This window comes from Pieris rapae, chromosome 3 (genome assembly GCF_905147795.1).
Source record: "Pieris rapae chromosome 3, ilPieRapa1.1, whole genome shotgun sequence".
NCBI classification, from domain to species: Eukaryota; Metazoa; Arthropoda; class Insecta; order Lepidoptera; family Pieridae; genus Pieris; species Pieris rapae.
The window spans coordinates 7514456-7533714 of NC_059511.1; the positions used below are offsets into that span (position 1 = coordinate 7514456).

Consider the following 19259-nt stretch of genomic DNA (forward strand, 5'->3'; position numbering starts at 1 on the left):
TTTACAGTCGGTTATACGTATATCTTCCTTCTAGATATACGTATCTTCGGGAAAATTGTTAATTTACGTTAAGCTTAATTTTTCCTTAAGATCTCTTTGTATTTTATTAGTCTTATGGAAAAATACAACTACATATACAAAATGTACAAACATAAACGAGTAGGTGTGTACGCATCTGCTGAACTTTTAGAACGTAATGGTCATGATTATATTCCCGTGATTATTGTAGAGTGACAACAATATTTTACAGAAAATATCCATCTATATAAACATAGAATAGCTTTTTCTTTCCCTTTGATACAATTTGATTGATGTGTTTACCGAAAGGCTGATTGTTACTTTGTTGTTTTGTAGGAAGAAATCCACAGTTTTAGTGAATTCTTTTATTATTGAATAGTAGTTAATAGTGTGTTCTACTAATTGCATCAAACATCTTTTTTCGAGAGGATTTGATGTAAGTGTAACGAGATGGACTGATCAAGTGAAAGACTCATTGTCCTCCAACCACTCACTATCATAAGGTTGGACAGAAACCCGTGGAAACAGATAATTCGCTCCAGATGGTTCCTCGTAGACCGCAACGCTCAGACCTGAGCTGCCAATTGAAGAAAGACTGCTTGGATCATATGGTTTATTGAGCGTTCTAGGATGACCTTACTGGTGATACGTTATTTGGATATTTATTTATATTTTCACGCGTAAGAATAAATTTCTACAGTTTTTAACTTGTGTGTTCTTGAACAAGTTTACGCATAGATATAGAAAGTTTAGATAAACTTATCGTGACTGGCAGAGTGCAGGGCACCAGACCTCGAAACCGATCGATCCCCTAATTGCTAAACCGATCAAATAAAGACCCTTACAGGTCATCAGAGGCTTACCGACGGTATGGGGAGAGTGGAGGAAGTAGTGCGAAGCCACTAACATGACAGGAAGAGAGCGACTGAAAAGGAATGTTTTTACTCAATGTATCCACGCCTAGAATGACATTAGTCTCATACCATCCCTATACGGAGTGTAACTGTAAAATGGACCATATATTTAAATCCGTAAAAAATCAGCCAATCAAAATAATAGGGTCCTTTGATGACCAAGTAGGGCAATACTAATATCATACATATTTTTACAATGGCATCACAATACCGAAAGCAGACTCGAATTTTTATTTATTTAATATCTACTCAGGGATCGTGTCTTTACTAAAGAGAACATAAAACATGCTACAAATGATATTTTTACATGTATAATGTATTTTCCAACATTATTCGTCAATTTCCAAAGTTTATTTTTACAATGAAAATGGTTTGTGAGCCAAAGACGTGTCGTGATCGTTTGAATGTATTCAAATTATATATTATCCAGGAATAAACGGCACTTGGCTGCTTTTACAGTGGTTATAAATCAGTACATTGTATTATTAAGTGTTTTTGACGCTTACTTTGAACATTCCTATATCGTCCTCGGCTAACAAATTGTTCCAATACAAAAATGAAATTAATGGCATAAATAATAAAGAAACTCGGATAATATCCGATAAATAGAGTTTAATATTTTTTTTTTGCAACAAATAGCGGTTATTAGAATCTCCAAAAAAGTAAATTATGTAGGTTTCGGTGAAGATTTTTTCGGTGATTATCATTTCTTTTAAATATTTTTTTTTAAATTTAAATTTAAATTATTTAATTTGAATTTAATACTAAAATGTAATTTTAAAAAATAATTTTTAGAGCCGATAATATAAAATCTTACTATTAATGTAACTTAAAGTCTCATAAGACGTTTAACCTAGATTCTTTTGAATAGAATACGGTTATATCATTACTTCTATTATGTCCGTGATGACACGTGAAATATATTTATAAGAACTCTAAAGTAGGAAAATATCGCAAATCTGTACCTATAGTAGCCTCATTTTATATAAGAAGAACGTTATAAGTTGTTATTTTGGATAAAATATTTTTGAAGATATGTTTTTATCATTTTTAGGACTGATTTTTACTATGAAGATACATAAAATCTTTTTATACTTAGTGCATATATTTAGAGAACTGGCATTCCTCTCATAATCTTGGACAATTATTTCAATTAAAACCTTAACCATCTTCAATACATTTTCGCGCCATTCCATATTTTTGACGTATCTTCTCTTAAATTACGTCTTACCACAATGTTTTAAACTACACAACACTCACAAAAGAATTTCTGAAAAACCTAAGAATAACTTTTCTTTATACCGAATAAAAGTTTCATCCAATAAAATCGGTGAACGAAGTTTTGTTATGCAGAAGACATATCAGTTTCGCGGTCGTGTGGCGACTGAAGACTGTTTCCACGGTTTGTACCGTTGGTCAGTTATGGTGTATATCGATGATTTCGATCGTGATAATCACAGAAACGGGGTCAGGGGTTTACTTGAATCATAGATCAAAGCGACAAAGTCGTGAAATTATTTCTTAGAAATATAAAGACAGAGTTGAATTCGAAGGACGAGTTTTGTGATAATATTTTTTTAACCCATAGTTCTGATACGAAGTTTGTCAATGTATGTACTATAACATCACAAGCTTGTAAATTGAAAGCTGAAGGCTTAAATTTTTTACAAGTCATGAATAATTCATCAGTAAATCCAGCTGCATAGATATATGGTTTAAAAGAAAAATTTTAACACTGTATATAAGACAATTTAATAAAATATAAAAGTGGGACTTAAATTACGAAGAAATTTTCAAACCTTTAATAGTAGATAGTAATAGTAGAAAGCATCAACTGATACTATTTACTATTCACCAACACATCTAATTCTATTCTATATAGTGTTGATAGTATGAAGTTTTATGTCTTTTTCTCTGTCTTCAATTTTTTATTATATTTATATACTCACGCCTTAGGCCCAAAGGAGCCTACCGCCTACATCGGATAGACCACGGATCTCCACTTGCTACGGTCATGCACAGTGCCTTGTATATCTTACTTGTATGTATATATAACCGCTACTCACTCATCCGTTCTATGGAGAACAGGCATGTAGTAGTAGTACATGTATGTATGCAGGTAGTTTGGCCATGAGGCCAAACTACCTGCATTCTCTCCTTATCATTACGTTTTCTTACCCACTCTGCTCTCGCATCTCATTATTACTTATTCTATTTAAAAAAAAAATATCATAGTTATCATAATCATAACAAATCAAATAGCGTTGATGACTCACGAAGCTCGTAGAGTCATTTCTCGTAGCGCGTAGCATGAATTGATTTCAATAACCAACCATAAATTTACCAAACTCTTGTTTAACAATTGTAAAAATTTAATATTAAATGGTTAGTGCTTGTGTGTTTATTTATTTTTGTACTTGAAAGTAATTTTTTTGTTGTTAACTCTAAAAAGAGGACAAATAAAAACATCAAGGTAACAAAAGAATCTTTATTAAATTCCTAATATTGGTGTAATCTTCATAACTCCAAATTAATTTATATGCGAGCGGGAGGCTGGCGAACTGTTACCACAGACCTTTTCTGACACCTATTACTCTTACCAACTTATATTAGGTAATAAGAGATGTCGGGAGAGGAATATTGAATTTTTCTTCTATAGTTATTGTATGATTACTTATTTCCATACATCCGTGGCTTATTTGGTTCAAAAAGTTTTTAAATGGAAAGGAAATATGTAGTTGGGACTTATCGTTAACACAATTTTCGTGTGTCAAATGCAAACAAAAACATTTTTGAGTCACATATAGCGCTGACTCGCGGATTCTATTAATGTACGTATATAAAGGGACCAGTCTATAGATAGTAGACTAGTCTACAGTTTGAATTACATACTGAAGCGCCCTCTAAATAATGTCTGGTAGCTGACAATGAGAAGTGAGTTTTAAATTTTATACAAGTGAGCGCCATCTGTAGGAAAATTGTAGTAATAAGGAAAGTGTGTGTGGTTCTGAAAAAGGCAACGGGGCTCCCGGCGCCACCCACGGGTGCAGCGCGGAAGACAGCAATAGTAGTTAGTCTGAAAAAGGTTACCTCGAAATTATACCTGTAGACGGCGTTGTGTTTTTTAATAATTGAATGTTTGCGTCGTAGTTACTTATGTAGCCTTAAAACAAACTACTTACGATTCTAAATATATTATTGTCTTATTCGATTCACTGCGTGTTACCAATATATTGTGTTGTGAGAAATAGTAAGTGATACGCAGATTGGAATTAATAACAAGTTTATTTAAATTTGAATCAAATTAAATAAACTTGTAAATGTGTCATTAGTATTAATGACACATTTACAAGTTTATTTGGTAAAATTAACTCTTGATTAACTATATATCTTCTTCAATGTCAATCTACTCTATGGATATACGATAGTCTTTGATTTACGGCTATGTGTTTTACATTCGTTATTTGAAATTTTAAATCGTCACGTGATCTTTAAATCTGTATTTACCAAGACATTGTACGCAAACATAGATTCTTACTCTATTTACCAGATGTGTCATGTCAATTACAGTATATTGATAGCACACCCAGCTTGGACTATAATATAAATAGCTTTTGGAGACGTGGTAACATTGGCTAACACCCAATATTATGTTATCGGCATAATAAATATTATTTAACATTTCATAATTTATTACTTTCACATTCTTTTTAAGATTACATATATTAAATACATACAAAAATACATACAATGTTGTATCACAATTCTTACATAGTTGATAATTATAATACAACATATTCGTAATTAAAACACTCAACAACTACCCAACTTTTTACGTAATAATCATGTTACTTGATTTATTTAGAGAAATTGCAAAAGGATCAAAATTCAATTTACAAAAAGTTAATGTTCATGAATTACAAAATAATTTCATAGATTACAAAAAAGCTTATTGTCAGAAGTGGGATTCGAACCCACGCCCACAGAAGTGGACTGCGACCTGAACGCAGCGCCTTAGACCGCTCGGCCATCCTGACATGGTAAATTCTATTGAATTTTATTGGGATTATATTGGATGTGATTTTTTAAAAGAGAATAAAACTAAGCTCCTGTATCTGTAACGATAACTACTAAACACTATCGTAAAAAAACAACCGACTCAAATATGTCCTCTGATTTTTTTTATTTTAGCGCATAATTACTGCATTATGCTCTTTGAAGTCAATAAGTCGACATCTCATGTGTACCTCATATTCTGTTCTCCCTGTCCTACAAACTTAGGGGTTCTTTTAAGCTTTTTTTGTCTGAGCATGATGATAGTCTTCTGACACACTTCGACACCTAGACATGGTAGATGTTGTACATCCATTAACGTTAAGAAAATATATTACTACATCGTGTTGTGGGTTGTGACGCTGCATCATAACTTTTTGGAGAGTTCTCAGATTCAATTTATTTTATTTGTACAGTTATTTTATTGGACAATATCGCGGAAATTTTGAGTTTGGTGAAAACCAGAGGGGTAATTTGGCGTCAAGTGATCGCTTAAATTTTGTTTACAATTCCAATTATTAACAAATATATATGTAACATAACTATCGTTAGTTGTTATTATCGATGGTCTAGTAATGTAAGCGGAGGTAATGACCGACAACTTATATAAAAGTAAAATATGAAGAGGGGAATGGGAACTGTCAAGGGATTTGTAGTCGCAACAGTATTAAGTTGTCCTTTTGTTTTATTGAAAACACTGTTATGTCATTGCAGTTGACTGTAATCTTGTTACTTAATATGGAAAAAGTAAAGCTTTAATTTTATTAATCAATGAAATGAAATGTAGCAAATAAGAATTATGTTAGTTTAGATAACGGCCACGCTGGTCGGGGTTTTTAAAATGTATACCTACATTCGCTTGTTGATTTATTATAATGTACAAAAAGTTCCATTAACAATACACTTGTTAAAAATATACATTTTGAATAGTATTTTTGATGAGTTTTTATGTTACATTTGAGATACATGCTTGACGTAGCTTTGCACGACGGAACATTTATTTTTAATATTTTGAAAAATTATATAGCAAATGTTTTGGAATAAAGCAAATTTTTTTCACTCCAGTGTTTTTGAGTTTATTTGTTGCAAACATATAAAAATATTAATTCATCTTTTTTATAGTAGTATAACTATACAATACATGTCTAACTTTGGTAGATATGTTTCGCAAAAATAAAAGTGCAGGACTGAAATCAATACTAATAATTTACTAGCCAGCTTTGTCAAATAAATGAAAGAGACGTTATGTATGTACCCGCTAGAGCTGCATAAAGATTTATATGCCGTGTTATTCTCTATACCATCATAATAAAATGGATAAAAAGCATAATAATTCTAACACATGTTTGAACGATATGCCTACGAACGTACAGAAGATATGTTAAGTAACCATCGAATAAAGCTAACTGAGGTTATCGAAAATTAGAGATATTAAGATTAGACTAAAACTATTTAGAATTCTCACCAAAATGCTTGAAGTAAACCATGCTTCCTACGTGTTCCACTCTTCTTTATAAGGCTGTATTCTTCTAATTTCATACTTAAGTATAAGTATAAGTTTTTAATATTATAACCTTAATCTTTTATAATGTTTCTTTTGCATATAAACGGTCTATCCCGTGTAGAAGATTGAGCTTAATTTATTTGTCCTCCAAAATTTAATGCTGTTAGCTGCGAGCTCAAGTACCCTAATGAACAGTTAACTATTCAATTCACTTAAGGTGATATTGGATTAAAGTAATATTAAAAATGTAATGGTTTCCAAAAACACAAAAATACGGGTATATTTTTTATTCTAAAAGCTTATTTAATAACATACCTTCTAATACAAACGTATGTTAATCATGTAGCATCTTGCAAGTTAGGAAATATATAAAGTAGCTCTAATAATAATAAAGCCCGTTTAATTTCCGACTTTGACAAAAAAGATTAAATTTAAATATTTTTTTACATTTCATACATTATTTTATTTATCTTGTTATGTATCCTATACAAGATATATAAAATAGTATATAAAATATAATGTCGATCGGAATCCTGTCGCGGGTAAAGGCCTCCTCCAGCTTTTTCCAATTCCTCTGTCCATGGCTTTCTTTCTCCAGACGATTCCAGTTACCGCTTCCATTTCTTATATCCACCTTTTTTTGGAGAGTCCTCTTCTTCTTCCCCTTGGTCCTTTCCATACAGTTGTCTTTAAAGTCCACCTTTTATCTATGCATCTTGCTATATGCCCCGACCATTGCCACTTCTGTTTTAGGACATATTGTAAGGCATCTATCACTTTTGTTTTTCGTCTTTTTTATTCGCTTTTAATTTTATGTATGTTTCTTATTTTTAATATTTTTAATTTTTATCACATTTGGCGGCCGTATGTGAGAGTAGTTAAGTCACATGTGTCCAAGACAATTTTCTTGAGGTGAAGGGGAAATTGCCTTATTAAGTTTCCCTCATGGACCAAAACTTTTTAATTTATTTAAATCAGCTCTAAAACAGTGTAAATCTATAAAATACTGCCGGTAGAAATTACATTATGCATTCATAACACTGCAGTGAATCTTTCATTTATTACTTATTCATTGTACATAACATATAAGTAGATTAAGTTCATGTGACTTCACCCATCGAAATACATATTTCCTATACAGATAGTCACGCCATATAATAAACAATAAGCAATAAATCACGTTTAGTTGGTAAAATGTAACCGCTAAACATTAATAAAGAACGGGATAAAAATTAGAGCGTAATTTTTAAACTAATTCTCATGATATGATTTAAATGAATTGTATACGAGCAACACCTGTAGTATTTACGTAAAGCTATTGAATAGCATTGGCGAAAAGCCAAATGATACGAACCAGTCATTCATTGCGCGATTAACCTTGTTCCGACAGATTAACCACAACTGGACATGTCTCCCTAATCACATCCGTGCATTTCAAAAGAGTAATATTTTACACAAAACAAGTTAACTTGAAATAAGCAAATGTTTTTTAGTGATCTTATAAACACTCTTATATATAACTGTAACTTGTTGATTTATCTTTTTATGCATTTATCAGGTTCCTAAACTACCTGGTAATAAAAATAATTCAAACTAAACAAGCAAATAGAAAACTAAGATCAATTTTAAAAGTTTGGTCCCTGTGGCAGTGTACAGCTAGCAGTATTTCCTTGCTGTCTTGCGATACTTATTCGTTGAGCGAGGAAAGCTAAGCTCTGGGGTCATTGGTACTATATAACAGGCACCAACTTATATGTTTAATTAATGCTTGAGATTAAGCGTACATGCTTGAAACCCGTATGCCAATTTTGATAGAAATGGCATACATTACAACAACATTCCGCATATTTTTTTTTCTTTGTTTTTTAGATTTTCTTTGTTTATAATACCTATAGTTTTCTGGGAGCATAAATATCTAGTATTATTATTATTATAAAATTACAAGTGATTGAACCCTCACTTAATTGTGTTGATGCCTTTTGCTGTAACACAGGTAAGTAGTTTTATTCCAAACTTAAAAGACGGTTTAGGTAAGGTACAACTTAATTCGGTGGGAAAGGTATTTTATTGTCTATGCCAAAAGGTACGCTAAACTACGCGGCATTCAATTAAGTAACTCGCTCGTTACTTGTGATATATCACTTTGTTTCCTCCTATTACACGTACTGTTCTATATAAACATAATGTAAAAACGAATTGGTGTACATAAGCTTCATAATTGTATTTCTTCTTATCCATATTTAAATGTTTATTTAATTATATTATGATTCTTATTATTCATAAAAAGGCTCTTTCAGTATGAGTTACATACAAGTTATAAACTTATGCGTTGTTTGACACAATACCCTATTTTCCTTACTATATTTCTTTTCAACCAATCCAAAAAAGACATAAACGTTCCAAATATATAATACTGTTGCAATCACGTAAAAATTTTGTTTATCCCTTTACTAAACTTTATCAAACAATCCTTGAATTCTGTCCACAAATTGGTGGCTTTTACGCAACAATTCATTAATATACGATATACTACACCTATTACTATATACAAAATAGAAATGAAACCCTTGAATGGAAAGAAAAATCTGCAGAAAATGGAAATTTTAACGAAGAATTGTTTTCAAATCTTAACAAGAAATACTAAAGCTGTACCTGGCACGGATACATAAGACATGACGACAGGCAACCATTTCAATCGAATTTTAATAGCTTTTCGCTTTGCGGTATTACTTAGGCTTCATTTTCATTTCTAAGAATTTTTTTTTTATTAAATTTGCGCAATATTTTATGCTACTATTGTAAAAAGTACGCGTACACTTCGAAGACTGAGTTTTTGAACTGTCGGTCAAGTAACGAGTGATAAAAAATATAAAGATTAATTGCTCATATTACCGCAAAGACTTGTTTGCTTATAACTCCAGTTTACGTTCACGAAAGCCACAAAGTTATTACCTACTGCATTGTTACATAGATAGGTGGCAATGCATTGGTTATGATATTATATGCTATAGTTTTGTGGCTGCATAATTAGTATACATACATAATTTACATCGCAAACCAGGTAAAAAATTAAAATAGGCAAAGGTTAGAAATATGCGGTTTTATTGCTAACAGATTCTTGCGGACTTCCGGAATTTAAGTATTCGTCAAATTTATAAAAAGCTTTATTGATTGATTTACTTTTAACAAGGGCTTTGAATTTATTTAGAGATAATTCTCTTATTTCGCTTGGGATTTTTTTTCAAAAACGAATTCAATTTCCATATAAGGAGTGTCCATGGGCGGCGGTATCTCTTAACATCAGGTGAGCCTCCTGCCCATTTATCCCCTATTCTAAAAAAAAAATATGCAAGGAGAGGTTTACCTTCTGGAGCCTGGTTTGTCGATAACTCAAATTAGTTCTATTTAGCGTATTATACTGGTGAAAGTCACCATTTGTTTCAAAATCGTTTACATTTTTTGCACATACAACAAGGCTTTAAGAATATATTAACCGTAAGAACAACAGTGACCAGTTTGGGTCAATGAATATGTAAGTAGGTATTTATTGTATGAGAAAGTAAGAATCATACAGCATCTATAAAATGGGTAAAATGTATGATAATCAAGGAACGTACATTCGATTAAGTGGAGTAATAAACATTGTTTACTGTACGAACGTTTAACTTAGGACCACTTAAATTACGGGGATTGGGTTCTGAGTAGCTTAGCTTAAATTTATTGACCTTGTGTAATGAAAAAGGTTGAAACCAACCACCAACCAACTCCGGGGAAATAAATACAGGTAACACAACATTTTCTGCAGCTGTAATACTTTTTGACATTTAACACCTTTGTCTTCAGTCACCGTGACCACGCACGCTGTAAAGCACGCGAAACGTCGGTTTAAATTTAAAATTATGTCCAAATAATTATAAGTTTAAATACAATAATACATAACTATAATCCGTAAAAAAGTGTTTTACGTTTGTAAACGACACTAACAATAGAAAACAGGTATTTAATACATTGAAAGTATTATTATAACGCATTATTTAGTTAAAAAAAAATCAAAACTTTCACTATAGCTGACTGACGAGTATGTGTGATAGCGATATGGCCGCCAGTTTCGTTTGCATTCGATTATGTCAATTGGTTTATGTTACTGCAACGACGTATGAATAAATAAATAAATATATGTAAATAAGGAAGATAAGATTCATACAATGAATCCAAATAAAAGCAGACGGACACTGAATGCTAGGAAGGCAACGATATCTAAAGTTTAAATGAATTTATTTCATAATTATTATTATGCCCACTTACGTTGCTGCACTGCAAATATGGTCAATGGTTTTTTTAGTACGAAATGCTTTTAAACGTCAAGTGAATTGCAATCGAGCTTCGCATGTTTTCCTTACTTTTGTAGATTGATTTTTAATATTTGAACAGATTTCCCTGGTGTTCAAATATAGCTGCCGAGATTGTACACAGTTTGTGGATATTTTTAACAAAAACTGGAAAATGCAATACTAATAATACCTTTTATAGATTTATGTATATTATAATATATATAAATCTTACTTACAAATAGGCCAATTGTAAGTCCTGTCTATTACGATTACTTACCAAGCTCACAGTCCTAAATACTGACAGCAAACATATCTACGCAACGTATCGAGTAATCAGGCATTGATCGATATTATTTGAAACGAACTATACTGCATTATAATGCGATAAATTATCTTGCAATATTTGTGTGGTATGCGAAAATTTAATAAAAGTTATAAAATAGACACTAATAACAAGAATAGTAGCAAAAATATAGGTTAAATTAATCTTCGGCTAATGTAATCTGAACAATAGCCACAAACTTAGTATTTATATGCAAATGTAGATAACAGATCTGTTTTGTTTATTTTTCTAGGCTGATTCTCGGACGATAGGCAATTTCGCTCCCAGATCTGTCAGTGGATCCTGCCTGTTCGGATACTAACCAATTTTGCTTTCAATATGCGCAATTAATATTTACCAGTACGATAAAGGATACGCATACAACACACAACACAACGTGTCAGGCACAGAATGCTAATTACTTTACACAAAGGGTTGTGGACCATATTATATTAAGGTTATATTTAGGAGTCAAGCGTCGGTGTTGTCGGGCAAATTATAGTTAAGCTCATAAAAACATACTTTTTAATGAACACTAAATGTAAATTCACATATTTTTATTGCACTCATTCATTGTACTTTATCTGATTGCGTGATAAATTCGCTGTTGCGTGGAAAAAATGTTTCTGAATACAAAAACTATTTTAAATTATATTTATATACAGAACTCGTTGTTTAAACTATGTTTTAAGGTCATAAATTTTTACAAATAATATTACCTAAAAACTTTAGAGCCTTTTTGTTTCATTATACGATTAGATATATAAAGTTTTGTGTGGAACAGCACAGTACTACGCAAATACTTGATCAACCGAGCTACGGAGAAGCAAAATATATAGTGCAACAAATTCGCCGGATCCTTTATTCCAGTTTGTATTCAAACCATGTATCTTATTGTGCTGCAGTTGGCAATGTTTTACAGACTTAGATATATACAATTACTCTATTCCTATAAAATACACGTTGCCTAATTTAAAATGGTGATGTGAGTCCGTAAACGCGTAGCACAAGGTTTCGACCCAGTTTAACCCTCCACTGCACATCACTTGTTACACAAACAAACAATTGCACTTGAAAATATAAACATTACAGTATTCATCCGAACAAAATAACTGTTAAACTTTTAGTTCAACAGTGTCTTGGCTTTAATAAGAAGTTTTTGAGAATACATATGTTTTTGCAGAACACTAACTTGTAATACTTTCAAGGGGGAGTGATGTTCTACAATATGAGGGATTACTTTGTTTATATGTATTGAGATATTAACATAGAATATGAGATAATATATTAATTTAATTTCTCTTAATTATAATTATTTATTTGCTACGATAATTAGTTTGATATGTACTTTTTCAAAGTAAATAAGAGATTTATTTGTTTTAAGAATATTTTAAACAATCAAACCTGTTGTCTAATACAATGTTTTAATTGATTTATTCCAAAAAATCTTAAAAGTAATGTAATATAGTCTCGGTTTACTTTATATAATTGCTGTCAAAATCTTTTTGTAATCGTTGACTTATTAATTTAAACCTGTTTCTTCGCACTTAATAAAAATATCTGGAAGCATTAAGAGTGCAAATATTTTTTTTAATTTCAACAGATTTATTAACCTCGTCTACGAGATGTCAACTGCACTTCGTAGAACCACTACAGCAATGCTACGCCGCCCTAGGGAACTTAGTAAAATACTTTCTTTTCTTCCAAACAGTGTCAAGGTTTATTTGAAAGTATACAATGATGTAATTGGTTAGACGATTGAAAAAGAAAGTCAACAAGGTATAAAATAACTGTGACAGTTTTTTAGCATCGTTGCGAAATATAGTTCAAATTGTGGACATATATATTACTTACTGAATATATAATATATACTAATAATACGTATAGGAAAATCTGATATTGAAGGCGTCGTAATGTATATGCGATCACTCAATTCAGCTCTAAATTCGGATACTTGACTGTGCTTGAGACACGATATGTTTACAGTTCTCTAGTATTCTATCTACAAGCTAAAATGTTTAATGTTAACAATACTATTTTTATTTATTGTATGGGTATCACCGATATATATTAAGCATACGGAGAATAAAAATGCAATTTCAACTTTTAGAATTTAAAGAGCTGAGTCAAGCTCAAAGAGGAAAGCGAATAAAGTAGGCTATTTTAATATTCTGCTTAGAAGTTTACTTTTGTACTGTTGTCTAGAAATATGACGTCAGGTACGATGCTGAGATATTATGAATATTCATACAGTTAAACTAAAAGTAAAGCGCATTTTTCTATTATTGTTAAAATTTCAAATATATTACAACAATTCATTTATCATTTGTGTCGGGTATGTAGATTTTTTTCTTGCAGTTTTTGCTATGTTTATGTAACCAGAAATCCTTAAAGTTTTATAAATTGTATTCATTTACATCAATTAAGCGTCAATGTTCTGTATTTATGTACTAATTGTAAACTACAGATAATAAAACTTTTCTGCGAATTGCTTAATATTAAACAGTATAAAGTCTGTTTGAATTCTCAATTCAAAATTTAAATGTTATTCACGAAAGGAAGATGACATAACCGCAACAAGAGATGGTCCCAGTCGCATTGCGGATCTCACTTTCAGCTCTCGTATTAATAACCCGCAATTAGTGGCCTTTGTTAACATTTAAAATATATGGGACGCTCAACAATCAAAAGGTTCTTGTAACATAAGAGCGGTAACGGTGCAGCTTATATGTACATTTAAATTAAGGTTACATAAATTAAGTACATATGTTTGTATGCTTTCTGAAAACGAGTTCGTATAGTAGACATTCTGCGCTCAGTATAGATAAATATTTTGGTGATGTCATTAAGTTAATAATTTGCTTAGGATACATATAATTATTTACATACATCAATAAATAGTTGTAACTTATCATGTATGAAGTTTTGTAAGTTTTTGTGAGAAAATAAATAAAGATTATTATTATTATTATATAACAACTGAAGTAATAGGCTTAAAATGAGCGTGATCCAGTCCGCACAGTATTTAATATCGTTGGGATTATCTTTAGTTTAAGTAATATAAGGGACGTGATAGGTTAGGAACAATTTCAAAAAGATATCAAGATTGAAATCTAGCTGTTTCTAGGTAATATGCTTAACATAAAATGTATAGAGCAGCACTGTTTTTACCATTGAAGTTATATATAACGTAAATGGTAAATTCGGAATATTGTCGTCTTTAAGTAAATTTCAGTATATGTAGTTCTTGTAAAATGTTAAGTATTTTCCTTAGTCTGGAGTCAGTTAGTTTATGATTTATATACCTTTCTGAATAAAAATAAAGCATCATCACTTCTATATTATTTTGTAATGGAACACAAATATATCTTCTTGTGCCCGGATGACTGTCATGATGTTATCATTTGTTTGTTTCGTTTCGTGACATGACATATGTGCAGCAACTGTTTATAATCTTGAAATAAGGTGTGGAAATAAATAATATTTTACAACTAAGGATAATTACGATTATGATAATGATTTTTTTCGTACCAACGAGACTTGGCCCAGATACGTGACTATGTACTCTTATTTTTAAAGTACCTTGCATTTCGTAATTGATTAATATGTTTTACCTATCATATTTAAAAAATATTTTGTCACCGAGAATCCAATTACAGTTTGTGGACTTTATCAACTAAGTCATGAAGGCATGTCGGGCTCTTAAAATTGTATATAATTTTTTTACGTTAAAAAATGCAAATATTTTGCTCGTTTCAGACTAATTAGCACAGGCTGAGCGTAACATATTTATTAAGAGCCGAAATGTATTCATATCCATTACGTTAATTTACGTAATGTATCAAAATAATTAAAAACGAATGGCATCTTTAATTGTAGATTCACAGATCATTTGAATGTTTTTTTTAGTTATAGTGCACTTATTTTATTATTTATACTAATGTATATAATTCATACGACTGATGGCATATTAGCCTTAGAATTTAAATAACAAGTTATTGTACAAATGTATACTAATAAAATTTTAATTAATGTCGTGAAAACTTTTCCCGCCAAAAGTAGTCCTACCTTGGGGAGTTTTCTCCGGCGTCGGCGGTTCCTCGTGGTGTGTCCTTAGTAATTGTAGTGCAAATTCCGTTCCTACTTCTTCAGAACGCGGGCACGGGGTATACGCGTATTGTTTTTTCGTAGGCGCCGGGACCGGCGCGACGCGATGTTTGCCGCGGTCGGCCATGCGGCGTCTGACGGCGTTCGAGCTCCAGCGCTATCGATAAAGCAGATTCGTGTGCAACACTACCAAACTTTTAGGTAATCGCGATCTAATCAACAAATAAATTAATACAATTGGGACAGTCAGTACGTACAGAAAAGTTTTTAATACGTTTTAACATTTTCAACAAGTCTACGCTATTTTGAAGGTGTAGTAATCTTTGTTTTAATCAACATGCATTTTCCAAGTTTTGTAACTTTCGTTTCATAAAATCTAAAAATCAATTACTTACCGAGATTTTTTTTAAAGTTTAAATTTATAGCACATTTAATACAATACTATGACAAATATTACATATATACAATTTAAGTTAAATATGAATTGAACAGAACTCTTATTATTTTTATGTTTTATATAAATCAAAAGAAAAATGTGTTCTACACTACTTTCATCAAATTTTCCTGAATTTATTTTACTATTGAAATACAGTGAAGAGAAGATTTCCTGTGAACGTTTTATATGTTACTTGATCTTAATCATTTTTATTTCGAGAATTCCGATTCCGGATATAGCCAATTACCAAAAGAGGTACGTCACTATATCTTGCGCGCGCAAGGGCACAGGGTCCGCACTACAACGGTCGATAGCACGATAACGCGGGAAATGGGATGCACCGGGATGCTGGTGCATTGTAAAAAAAGTAACTTTTTGAATATCGAATGTGTTATTCAAAGGAAGTTGTTGTAATATTTCTTATCTACATCATTAAATAAAAGAAATTCAAAACACGACACGATTAAAAAACAAAGAAACATCTCTAAATCTGATCCTTCGATTCTATGATTCTTCGATTACATAACGTTGCAACATTGAGAAGGCATTCTGCTTTCCATCTTTTCCTCTGGAGTTTATACTAGGACTAACAAGTAATTTAAAGCGTGTTGCTTCAAATATATCAACAACAACATGAAGCCAGTTTATTCACAAAGATAAAAATAATAATTCTACATTCAAATGTACAAAATAATCTTCTGATTATCCTTAATACTTATTTCGTTTGCTGAATTTAAATAATTCAAGGCAAAGAAGTTTTCGCGAACGCTGAATTTTGTATGATTAGACGCAATGCCGACATCCCTTCACATTACATTTCAGTCTACCACTGAAATGAGAAGTTTATTGTTCCCACTACGAATTCTAACAGATATCGATTTAGTTATTCGAGCTAAAACCTATTTCTCTTTTGTGGCAGGGTTTTTGTTTTTAATTAATATGTGATGATTTTACGTAAAATTCTGAATATTTAATTATTAAGAAAGATATCTATCTTTAGTATAGTATATACTACTAGTATGGTATATACTAAACGTGGACTAAGAACTGCGAATGGTATTTGTATCTGAATGGACCCATTGGTTTGACATTTCTTTGTTCTGGTTAGCTGTCTAAAAATTAAAGATAGCATTATGTGTACATAAAATTATTTAATAATAATATTTATTATTATTTATTTATTTTTCTCCCTTAAACATTAACAATAATAATTCATAATATAGTGACAGTATTGGGAGACTGGTTTCCAAACTAGGTAAGAACCTGTAATATGGATAACCAGGCTTCCATTCCATAGCAAGTCATATACATAACAAAAAGGAAGTTTGTAAGGGATTGTGTATGTGAGTGTGTGTGTATTTGTGTGTGATAGTGGGGATTTGTACCATTGTGTTCATGAATGAAGGAATTTTTTGTACTTGTTCCTTATGAATAAATACTAAAAATAACTTATTAAATTTGAGTAATAAAAATATATATTTTAGAGTATTTAAATATACTCTAACGTTTTTTACGGAATAAATTACATTCAGAAATACGGTAAATTTACTGAAAATTTGGCAGACAGATAAAATTCATCTTTAAATCGTAAAGATATGGTATGTATCTGCTTATCTTCAAAAGCTTGATCTCAGAATTAATTTTTGGTATTTGAGCCGAGCAAGTAATTTAGTAAATGAACCTCTTAATCAAAACGACTCAACGTGAAACTAAAACTCTAATTTGCATAGTATTATACTTTGCAAATTAGATACTATATATATAGTACTACACTACATAATTATCGCATAGTAGGTCCAGTGGATAAAAAGTAGGTATAGCTTTCGGTAATAATAATCGTGCGTTCGAACACCGACTGTGTAAAAATAGATATTGTTCTAAATCTAGATCTAAATTTATCCTTGTTCGAACAATTATCATTCTATTCTGGTTATCATATATTCTATGCTGGTTATCATTAGATAACCAGCATATCTATGCCCTTAAAAGATATATCGATCAAGACAACTGATAGAAAGATAGAGAAACCAGAAGATTTTTCTTTAAGCTTTAAAGTGATGATGAATATGACTACCTACTCCGTTCTATTTTTAACTCCACGTTTTAATTTTATTAATTAGATAAAGAACTGTGAAACTACCATCATTTATCACTATTCATGATTTTTATCACGATACTTGTCCTTGAACGTGTAGCGCGGTAGTTCTTTTTCATACTCAAGTATGCTCACCTGATGTTAAGTGATACCGTCGCCCATAGACATACATCATCAGTAGGCTTCACATTACCAGTAGGCTCGCAAGTGTTTTGTCGGCCTTCCGAGAATTGGTACGCTCCATTTTCCACTTAGGATAAAAGATTCTTGAAGAATCCTAAGTGGAATTAGTTCAAAATACTCCGGACGGCTCCTGATGCCTGGTATATAGCAGTGGAGCGCGTTAAAAACCGCCTTAAAAAACGCTCATATGTGGAACGACGGACGTCCAGGTGATACGGTTGGTATTTTGTATTTTGCCTTAACGTCAAATAATGAAATTCAGCTGCATGTATAAAATCGACCGACTCCTCTGAACTCCTAACAGACATTTAACGCAATCCAAAAATAAATCAACTATTTCATAAAAGCCTTTTGATTAATTAACATGCAAAATTATAAACGTATACACTGTTTTTTAATACGTTTAAATGCACTAATAATCATCGATTATATTACGGTAGAAATCGCAATAAGTTAAATGCTCCATAATAGAAATACTTAAACAAATCAAACTTAATACAGCTTCAATTATATCGGTTCACAATGTGCACCTGCTTCCTCCATTATTGATAAATCTACTACGTAGCATTCTATAGTCCACGATGCACTGACTATTACTTTTAAACGGCTGAAATTAGAAGAAAATAAATCAGTAACGATGGCAAATAATATTTCGTACTACTCTTACTTGCTGTGCTATTATATTTTCCCCTACCATTTTGGTCTCGCCGCTATCACTCAACATTAATCTAACGTTATTCCTCATAGGGCCCCAGTGTTGTGGGTTACTTTTTATAATTCCGTGGTATTGTAATATTATTATTATTTTGAAGATAAGTAATATAAGTGTTACACCTGATAAAACATTTTTTTTACTGTATATAGATTATTAATTTTAAATTAATCAAAATTAAATTTTTAAAAAGTTGTGTAACTGTGGATTGAACTCCTGGTGGGGTCTTCCCTGAGAGATACGACCTCCAACTATTCAAAGTTAGAGTGTCCTCCTCCCTCAATGGCCGGCAACGCATCCACTAAATATAGCAGTCCCGTAACCTCGTTTGCCCCCCTATAATTATAAGACACCAATTATAAGACCTAAAGTATGCGAATGTATGAATATGTGAATGGGCGTATCTCTGTATTTGAGAGCGTGGCTGAGAGTTGTTACAAGCGTGCGCTTTGTCTGTTTTAGTTTTTGGAACCTGAAAGTCATGCCAAAATATGTCATAACATACGTATTATATACAATAAACGTAGGGGCAATAATCTAACACGGGACTTACCTCTGTGGGATTAAAACGAATCAGAAACGTA

At 31.5% G+C, this 19259-nt stretch overlaps 1 protein-coding gene and 1 non-coding gene across 6 annotated transcripts in view; both read right to left on the reverse strand.

Annotated features, from left to right (window-relative positions):
* Window positions 1-15393, reverse strand: part of LOC110993360 — a 36071-nt gene extending 20678 nt beyond the window's left edge. For 3 of the 5 annotated variants that reach the window (XM_022259586.2, XM_022259585.2, XM_022259584.2), the window contains exon 1: window positions 2164-2304. Coding sequence is in view for 1 of the 5 variants with exons in the window: in XM_045634628.1 (XP_045490584.1) it covers window positions 15211-15376 (166 nt within the window). In the remaining 4 variants the exon portion in view is untranslated. Of the gene's footprint in view, window positions 1-2163; window positions 2305-15210 lie in introns of those variants that run through there. The other 2 variants (XM_045634628.1, XM_045634627.1) reach the window with 2 other exon arrangements.
* Trnal-cag lies at window positions 4886-4969 on the reverse strand. The gene has a single exon. It is a non-coding gene; the product is annotated as a tRNA-Leu (tRNA).
* Window positions 15394-19259: the final 3866 nt, after the last annotated feature.